The 10308-nt window shown below is 45.7% G+C and overlaps 2 protein-coding genes and 1 non-coding gene across 3 annotated transcripts in view; all 3 read left to right on the top strand.

Moving 5' to 3' along the window:
* DHX37 (DEAH-box helicase 37) overlaps positions 1-4266 on the top strand; it is a 48053-nt gene extending 43787 nt beyond the window's left edge. The window contains exons 26-28 of the mRNA XM_018557283.1: positions 1883-1956; positions 3663-3760; positions 3891-4266. Coding sequence (XP_018412785.1) covers positions 1883-1956; positions 3663-3760; positions 3891-3979 — 261 coding nt within the window. The 3' untranslated portion in view covers positions 3980-4266. The remainder of the gene's footprint in view (positions 1-1882; positions 1957-3662; positions 3761-3890) is intronic.
* The window catches only part of UBC (ubiquitin C), a 29702-nt gene that overhangs the window by 7854 nt on the left and 11540 nt on the right, over positions 1-10308 (top strand). The gene's annotated exons all lie outside the window — the stretch shown is intronic.
* TRNAF-GAA lies at positions 9471-9543 on the top strand. Its single transcript has one exon. It is a non-coding gene; the product is annotated as a tRNA-Phe (tRNA).

Genomic DNA, 10308 nt, shown 5'->3' with positions numbered 1-10308 from the left:
AGGGCGCATGACGTCATATAACACCGCACGTGTTGGGCGCCGCCATCTTGGTGTATATCTAGGTATACACCAAGATGGTGGGGCCAATATCGGCGTGTGAGGTCACCTGACGCCACGCATGCATGGCGTCATGTAACGTCATGCTCCCTGCCTCCAAGATGGTGGCACGCATTCAGAGAACACGCTGGTGGCCAACATGGCCGCCGCACATTCTCAAACAAATTATTATTATTATGTGTCTGAATACAATACAGACCCCTGGCTTCATTTACATGTAGCCCGGGGTCTGTGTTCTGTTTTTTATTTTTACTTTTCTAGATGCACTTACTTGAAAAAAGGGGTCAGCATGACGACCTGACACTTTATTTTTATTGACTCTATTGTATTTTGACATTTATTGTTTACCTTCTGTTGTTTTATTTGATAAGAATACTTCTATTGTGCCTACAAGTTTAATACCTTTGAATAAAAGTTTTATTTTTATCACACTTTTTAATATGTTTCTTTGCGGCTTAACAAAATAGGAGTCTTTAAATGGTGCATATATTGGGGGAAATGGGTGTGGTTACGGGGGCGTGGCCACTAAAGGGTGTGGCCACTCAGGGGCGCTGTAAAGCTTTCTCGCACAGGGCGCCTAAAGGCCTAAGGCCGGCCCTGTACACACATTATACAGAACCTCGTGCATTGCTGTCCTATGTTGAGGACATTGCAAGGATTTCTGAGATCTTCCCTCCAGGTATGTCCTACCCTCCATAAAAACACAAATTCCCAATTTACCAGACAGCCAGCAATATTTTGGCTTGGTTATAGCCTGGACTGCGTTGACCAATGAGTGCTCCCCATTTTCCAAGCGAAATTTAAAATGCAGAGCACAGGTTGTGCTGCTCTGTACATGGTATGGACAAAGGAACGTACAGCAGGGTGGGGAGTAGGGGCCAGATTGGAGGGGTAATTTCATTTTTCCAAAATTTGGGAAAGTGGAATTTCCCTTTTTTAAATAAATTTTTTCCCTAAGCATCTAAATTTGACCTAGTATTAACTTTTTGCTGTCCCTCTGCGGCAAAGCTTGGGGTGGGAAAGGAAAAAGCAGCAAAGGGATCTGATCGGTTTGTGTGCCGTCAAGGAGCGTGCTGATAGCAGGTGAAATTGCGGAGAAAGAGAGATGGGCTTAACACTGTGCTGCTTTCTCCTTCACTGTCCATTTACAATCAGGGGGTGGGTCCATGACAGCCTGGGCTCAGAGCAATAGGTTGAATGTTGCTGGTCATCATTTAACCCCGAGAAGGCTGAGGATATTTAGTGGTAAAAAAAGAATGACTGTGAGGGACGGCCCTGGATTGGATTGATAGTAAGCATTGCAGCAAAAGTGGTTTTTAATTTCCTTTTAATGGGCTAGTCGTATTTTTATGCTTTGAGTTCTGCTTCAACTACTATAAGGAGAGTATGTAAATAGCAAATACATTTGTGTAAATATATAGTCTAATGTACACAGATATCAGAGGATGCTCCCTAGAAAATGTACATAAATAACCCTTTCCTAATCAGAGAGGGCATACTGAAGTGGGAATTTTACATGGCAGGCCTGCAAGTGTACATTTGGCCCATTCAGTCTTAAATGCTTCATCCAAACTTTGCTGGACCAGAACACGTACCCATAGGCAGAACAGTTTGGGCCTCTGAGTCTTCTAAGTACAGAATTGGTGGCTTTGGTCAGCATGCAGAGTTTTTTCAGGAGTACATCGGAAATGGGGAATGTGTTTATGTAAATTTACATTAATATATGGGATGAGTTTGCTATTTTTAACAGTTTTTGTACGAGTTTTGGCATTGTAAAAAAAATGGTGTGTTCTGTATACAATAACTGCCATTTTTTTTGTCATAGGTGGTAAAAAAACTGGGCTCTTATACCAGCGTTCTTTTATCAAGCCCCACAACCATGCTTAAATCATGGGCCAAGTAAGTATTATTTACTCCTAAATAACCACAGATGCCTTAGAAATATGTTCCCACTATAGTCAGCACTATATTCATTTATCAGCCATTTTTTATTGCTTGCAGTAGATCATTTATTGTTATGAAGGTTATACTTATCTTAAAGCTTGGTGAAGTGATATGTAACTGCTACAGAATGACTTTCCTTTTTTTTGCTGATAGGAAACACAAATTTGTGGACAATGAAAGTCTAGAGTTTGCAATGATTTTATGGCTCATTTGCTGAGCAATTTCATTTGACAGTCTTTGGATGTAACTGTGGAAAAGCTAGGTCCAGCAGCTTCCCCTGTTATTTAATGCAGCAGCTGTGGACCAAGGCACACCAGCACTGTGTTGCTGTATAGAAATAGTGTAGCAAGCTTACAGCAGCAACTGGAGCTATTTTACAAATCACCAGAGAAAATGGAGAGAGCTATTGCTGTCCTAGATCACTGCTGATGTGACATGGTCCTGCACCTACATAGACCTTACCTATGAACATGCTCACTCACTGCTACTGCTGTAGGATCTTGAATATCTTATGCAAATATAGAGTTTCATGTGACTGTGCTCATTCTTAGTCAGCTTGTGTTTGAGCTGCCAACACAATGCCTCTGCTGCACTGAAAACTCATTGTTTAGCCTTACCAAGCTCTCCCCTACTGCACCACAGAAATATCTCCTTATAATAACAGGAGTGGGTTCTGTAGTCCAGCAGGAGAGAACTCAGACGTGGCTGATACATCTTGGAATTTCAGTGCAGCATAAGCAATGTTTCTAAACTGCCTATTGAATAATACTTCAGAATCTAGAGGTTATGACAGCTTACTAGCATCTCATGTTAGCACACTTCACTCTCCTCCTATCTCCTATATTTAGCCATGCCCCCCAGCATTCCACCCCTGGTCCCCCTCTCTTTTTTTCCTCCATCCTCCTCCTGAAGCTTTCCCTATCCAGCCAGACAGCTTTATGACTGTGGTGTGAAGGAGTAGCATACCCCGTGGCTAGCTACCCTGTAAAGATGACATGACCTTATTTATGCAGCAAGCTCCTGCAGCTGATGCACATATCTAGCTTTTCTATGTTTTCCATTTTATGAAATGTTATTGAAAACATTTATAAAAGTGAATACCAAACCAAACCAAAAAAAAACATGGGGCTTTTAAGGTGTCGCATCCAGATATACGGGTTGTAATCAAATACATAATATTCTAAATCAATTCATGAAAACCAATAGTTTTAGGTTGACCTCTTGGTCCGCCCTGGGAGCGCACGTCACACGCCGGGATGAGCGGCGTGTGATGGTGCAGTCGTTGATCATTCGGGGAGAGTGGGGGATACAGATGGGGGTTCACTCTGGAGGAAGTATGGACTTACCTCGGCTCACCCTCTGACTATTGATTAGGTGGACACTGAGGGCTGTTCGATTCCTCCATTTCGAATGTCCCTGTGTGTCTTTCTGCTCTCTCTGGGTTTGCGGGTGTTTGTTCCTCGGATTAATGGTGATGTTTTTGTTTTGTTTGGTATTCAATTGTTAGGGGTGTGGTATCCAATTTTCTTTGGTGGTTCAACCAATTCTGTATACATTTATAAAAGTGAGCCAGTAGCATAAATGCATGTGATGCAATACAATGCGTGCTAGTGATTGCAATATAGACTTCTAAAAAGAATACATTGTTTAATTTCACATAGACTACAGCCTAGAACAGAAGTGTTACTAAAGGCCTTGGTTTCCGAGAATGCAGATAACCTCGCCTCCCTATTGGCTGCATGGAACAAGGACCCAACATGTAAGTAAACCTACTTCTTGCCTTTAAGACTGCTTGTAATCACATTCTTTACATGACTGATTGTAAATGTGTGTACATGACTTCTGCAGAAAACTGAGGTTCTGAAAAACGTCTGCTTTCTCGCACACAGATTTGCTCCATGCTTATTGTCAGTGGATTCCTGAGGCTGCGCATGAAGAATTATCTAAAATCTGGCCACCAGTCACCTCTTCTGACTGAGCTTTGGTCTTTAGCTGTCCATAGAATGAACACTCACGATACAAGTTGATGAACCTTTGCCTAGATGTGCCTTAAAGACTTCAAAGTCAAGATCACATTTCTGAATCAACAAACTATAATATTCTGTTCACCAGTGTGCTTTTTTAATGGGTTTCATACATTGTTACAATGTAACTAAGCTGTTCTTAATGGTTTTTGTGAATTTCTGTACCAGAATCTACATAGGGCCATAAAGGCCCATTATTATGGAGTACATACTGTAACATATGTACATACATCAAAGTGAAAATAAACATATGCAACTAAAGATTTTTTCATTTTTGTGTAGGTGCATACCAGTCTATAATATATCACAGACGTTCGCACTCAGCTACTATCCTAGGCAGCAGGCACTAATTCTAGTGTATAACCAGAATGATAAATAAACTTGAATAATGTGCCGCGCTCACAAATCCAGGACCTGCAGCTCCGGGCACGGGGCGGGTCCTTTTTTTTGTACATTTAGCCCTGCTGCTGGCAAGCAGAGCTAAATGTACAGTGGGGAGCCAGTGCACGTTTTATACAAGTGATCTGATCAGATCACTTGTATGAAACAAGCAGCGATCTTGTCCGGGCCCCCCTGCCCTGGTTTTTGGGGGTCATTGTGTGTGTGTGTGCGCGCGTTGAGTGTTTTGAATTGCACTATGTGCCATATTGCGGTAGCCGGGCAGCTGAACTCTCTTACCCTTTAATGCCCATTGTGTGTGTAAGTTCACTTTCCCAAATAATATGGGAAAATGGAATTACCCAATCAAATCTGGCCCCACCTCTCGGTTCCCCCGTCTCTCCGATACCGAGTACTTGGGTGAGTGCCCACATGCTCAGATACTTTCCCCGGTACCGGACCATCTGGTCAGAAGAAGATTTCCTCTGGCCGGCAGTGCCGTATGGGAACTTGGAGCCCACTTCCCGTGCAATCAGAAAGCCGGGCAGCGAGTATTGACCCAGCTTCCTGATTGGCCAGGAGGCCGGCTCCTTGCTAATTGGCTGGGAAGTTGGCTTCCCGGCCAATCGGCATCAAGCCGGCTTTCCGGCCAGTCAGGTCATAACTCGCCGCCCGGCTTCCTGATTGGCTGGGAAGCCGGTTTCCCAGACAATCACAATCAAGCCGGCCTAACAACACGGAGCCGGCTTCCCTAGCAATCACAATCAAGCCGGCCTAACAACATGGAGCTGGCTTCCCTGGCAATCAGGAAGCAGGGCGGCATGTCATTACACGCTGCCCAGCTTCCTGATTGTAAGCCAGCTCCATGCGGGTGGAAGCATCGGTATCCGTACTCGGTATAGTACTCGGTAAGGGAAGTGGCGTTTTCTGGACCTGTTATAATGTAAGGTCACATCGAGAGGTGAGAGTTATTCTATGGGGAGTGGAAGGTGGAAGTCACAAGGTACACGGAGGAATTGTTTAATCACTTACTTATTATATCCATCCTAGATTTGGGTGCACAATTCACCTTCTAATTGCATGGTGTATTCATCACAAGTGGACTTTTTAATATATATATTGTATATTTGTGATTTTAAAGTGGATTATTATCATCGTTTTGAAGCACTATATGTTTGCTACACTATTATGATATATAGCACATATTTAACCCTTTTATGTTAGATTAGAAACCTAGTTGATTTGTGAGCGTGGCACATTATTCATGTTTATACATACCAGTCTATGTTGGGCCTCTCTGGTAACAGTGTGTGACATATATAGTGATATTATTAAAGTGAGACGTTCCTACTTTGACCTGAACACTCTCCTCTCCAATCCACGTATATGACCTACTTAACAATTTTAGAAGTGAGCCACTACTGAAAGTGAAAGAACCTTCCAGTCCAGCTATGAAGCTAAGTAATACTCTCCCTTTCTAGAGTATACTGCAGAGTATTTACTTCTTGGTAAGAGACATGGCTGCCCAGCTGGTGTAGATACATCTGAAGCTGAAATAAATTAGCCATACCCCTCACCTTGGAGGGAAGGGTCTGCAGTAAACTTTGAATTGGAAGGATATTAAGGGAGCTCTTATCACTGCTGCACTCAACCATCCGGACAGTAGTGGGCAGCTTTTAAAAACCTTACATGGACCACTGATGAGGGACATTGGGTCCATTTTTCTAATTGTTTGGGAATGAGCAGGTGCAGAGGTGGCACAGTATTAAAGGCGCTGGCCTAATATTGTAGTTTTTGTTTTAATTTATCTTATATTGAAGCGAATGCATTGATCTGACAGATGTAATTAATCAGATAATCCAAGTGTTTGTTTTTGGGTTACAATACCTAATGTCACCATCAGCCCATGTAACCAGCGGGAGCTCTGCACTGTTTGTGTTGATGTCATCCGTGTCACCAGCTTTGGGGCACTAGGCCCATGTAACCCTGATCCAACGTTCTCCTGGACCTTCTAATTATTACTTCCTTTGCTAGATATATCTACTGTATATAAAAGCTGAAACTCAGGAAGTGAGAGCTTACATTGCTCTCCTTGTTAATGTCTCATTGTGTTCTTGACACTATGGAGGTGAAGGGAGTATGTAAACAGCTCAGGTCTACATACTCAGTGTGCGGGGGTGATTGATCCACCCAACTCTGCCTGCATAGTTCAGGTGCTGCCTCTGATGTCACTCTCAGGAGACCCAGTGCCTTGGGCCAGCAGGTAAGCAAACACTGACACACATGCGTCACTGACTGCCTCTATAATGTTGTACTTCACCTACTGTCACTACACAGATACCCTTCACTGACTGCCGCTACACTGCTGCACTTCACTGACTGCCGCTACACTGCTGCACGTCACTGACTGCCGCTACACTGCTGCACGTCACTGACTGCCGCTACACTGCTGCACGTCACTGACTGCCGCTACACTGCTGCACGTCACTGACTGCCGCTACACTGCTGCACGTCACTGACTGCCGCTACACTGCTGCACGTCACTGACTGCCGCTACACTGCTGCACGTCACTGACTGCCGCTACACTGCTGCACGTCACTGACTGCCGCTACACTGCTGCACGTCACTGACTGCCGCTACACTGCTGCACGTCACTGACTGCCGCTACACTGCTGCACGTCACTGACTGCCGCTACACTGCTGCACGTCACTGACTGCCGCTACACTGCTGCACGTCACTGACTGCCGCTACACTGCTGCACGTCACTGACTGCCGCTACACTGCTGCACGTCACTGACTGCCGCTACACTGCTGCACGTCACTGACTGCCGCTACACTGCTGCACGTCACTGACTGCCGCTACACTGCTGCACGTCACTGACTGCCGCTACACTGCTGCACGTCACTGACTGCCGCTACACTGCTGCACGTCACTGACTGCCGCTACACTGCTGCACGTCACTGACTGCCGCTACACTGCTGCACGTCACTGACTGCCGCTACACTGCTGCACGTCACTGACTGCCGCTACACTGCTGCACGTCACTGACTGCCGCTACACTGCTGCACGTCACTGACTGCCGCTACACTGCTGCACGTCACTGACTGCCGCTACACTGCTGCACGTCACTGACTGCCGCTACACTGCTGCACGTCACTGACTGCCGCTACACTGCTGCACGTCACTGACTGCCGCTACACTGCTGCACGTCACTGACTGCCGCTACACTGCTGCACGTCACTGACTGCCGCTACACTGCTGCACGTCACTGACTGCCGCTACACTGCTGCACGTCACTGACTGCCGCTACACTGCTGCACGTCACTGACTGCCGCTACACTGCTGCACGTCACTGACTGCCGCTACACTGCTGCACGTCACTGACTGCCGCTACACTGCTGCACGTCACTGACTGCCGCTACACTGCTGCACGTCACTGACTGCCGCTACACTGCTGCACGTCACTGACTGCCGCTACACTGCTGCACGTCACTGACTGCCGCTACACTGCTGCACGTCACTGACTGCCGCTACACTGCTGCACGTCACTGACTGCCGCTACACTGCTGCACGTCACTGACTGCCGCTACACTGCTGCACGTCACTGACTGCCGCTACACTGCTGCACGTCACTGACTGCCGCTACACTGCTGCACGTCACTGACTGCCACTACACTGCTGCACTTCACTGACTGCCACTATAATACTGCCCTTCCCTGACCGCCACCACACCCCAGGTGTGCCTGAGCCACCCTAATCACCCCAAGCACAACACAAAACAGCAACAGTGGACGCTGTGTTTTTAGTCACTGAGACAGTGGAGAGATCACAAAGATCTCTGTGTGATCTGCTCAGCGATACAAAGGTGAGCAGCACTTGCCACTTGCATTATTCACATAACAGCCACAGTGCTCGGTGCCTGGGAAACTGCTGGCGAGCGTGGCTGCTGCTTCCCAGGCTTTCCATCCAATCACAAGCCCGGCGGGTGGTCACATCGGTAAGAGGTAAGGAACAGCTGAAGAGATGGGAATCCGGGATGCCTCAAGTCTGTGTATGTATAAGTCTGTGTATGTATAATATATATAATATATATATATATATATAATTATGCTGCACTTCACTGACCACCACCACACTGCTGCACGTCACTGACTGCCACTACAATGCTGCACATTACTAACTGCCAGTATAATACTGTACTTCACTGACTGCCACTACACTGCTGCACATTACTAACTGCCAGTATTATACTGTATTTCACTGTCTGCCACTACACTTTTCTGACTGTCGCTACACCACTGCACTACACTGCTGCACATTACTAACTGCCAGTATAATACTGTATTTCACTGACCACTACCACACTGCTGCACATCACTGACTGCTACTATAGGGATCCACTTAATTGACCGCCACTACAACGCTGCACATCACTGACTGCCACTACAACGTTGCACTACACTGACTGCCACTACAACGTTGCACTACACTGACTGCCACTACAACGTTGCACTTCACTTCTTCACATGTCATTGAGTGCCACTGTAATGCTGTACTTCACTGTCCATTCCAATATAGGGGATTGGGATAGTATTATGATAAAGAGTTGCCATCTAAAGCAGAGTAAAACTTTGACATTTTATACACATTTTTGTGTTTAATAAATCTACACACAATATAAAGATTTTATTAAACCCAAGAATCTTTCACTTGTTTATCACTGACCCGTGTCCTGATACCTACAGTATTCATAGTTAAGGTCATTCCTATTGGGAAAGAAAAAGAAAACAAACCACACTTACATGCTGCAAGTGTATATTGTAGCAGTACAGTGATTCATATTTTTATTCAGGAGGCTGTGGTTGAAAGAGCCCAAAGGCAGCTATGGCAGTTTACTTAAGGAGCACATTTAGAGTATAGGAACAAGGACATGTATAAAAAAAAAAAGGAAACAGTAATTCCTTTGTACTTTACCAGTACGTATTTCTACATATACTGTCACTCAGCCGGGTTCACACTCCAGTGGAAGAAGGTGTGGCCGGCGGCCGGCATCTGTGACAAGCAGCCGAAATAGCTCAGTTGGGAGAGCGTTAGACTGAAGATCTAAAGGTCCCTGGTTCGATCCCGGGTTTCGGCATTGTGTGAGAGGGGCTCATGTTTTTCTATTTAGATCATGGTGGTTTATTCATGAAATTGTGAAATATCTTATGGCTCACTCACATCTTCTGCTGCTCAACACATAAACAAAGCAATTGGCTTTATATGTTTTTGTTTCTCACTATCTTGGTGTGTGCTAAAAAGAAAACAGGACAGGATCGTATTTTAGCATTGCGATGCTTTTTACAATGTAGTTCATGGTTTCAGTGCACACCAGTGAGCGCGTGGTATCTGAACGAGCCCTTAGTCTTCTTCAGCCTTTCTCAACCAGGGTGCCTTCAAGTTTTTGCTGCAAGAGAGTCTCTAACATGAAAGGGGGAGTCTGATATGAAAAGGGGGGACTCTGATGTGAAAGCCGGGAACTGTGGGGGCACTCTGATGTGAAAGGAGGGATTTTGGAGGGGGGGTTCTGATGTCAAAGTAGGAGTACTCTGATGTGAAAGGAGGAGGGCCTTGATATGAAAAGGGGAGTCTTTGATGTAAAAGGCGGAACTCTGATGTGAATGGGGAGGCTCTGATGTAAAAGAGCAGAACTGTCATGTGAAACGAGGGGGTCTCTGATGTGAAAGGAGGGGAACTGTCATGTGAAACGAGGGGGTCTCTGATGATCTAAAGGAGGGGAACTGTGATGTGAAAGGAGGGGGTCTCTGATTTGAAAGTAGCGGTACTTTGATGTGAAAGGAGGAGGGCTTTGATGTGAAAAAAGGGGGGGGGGGTTCTCTGTGGTGAAAGGGGGGGTCTGGGG

Source organism: Nanorana parkeri, unplaced genomic scaffold, assembly GCF_000935625.1.
Source record: "Nanorana parkeri isolate BGI_ZX_2015 unplaced genomic scaffold, ASM93562v1 scaffold13, whole genome shotgun sequence".
In the NCBI taxonomy this organism is placed as follows: Eukaryota; Metazoa; Chordata; class Amphibia; order Anura; family Dicroglossidae; genus Nanorana; species Nanorana parkeri.
The sequence above is the reverse complement of the archived record's forward strand: the minus strand, read 5'-3'. Positions and strand labels throughout refer to the sequence as shown.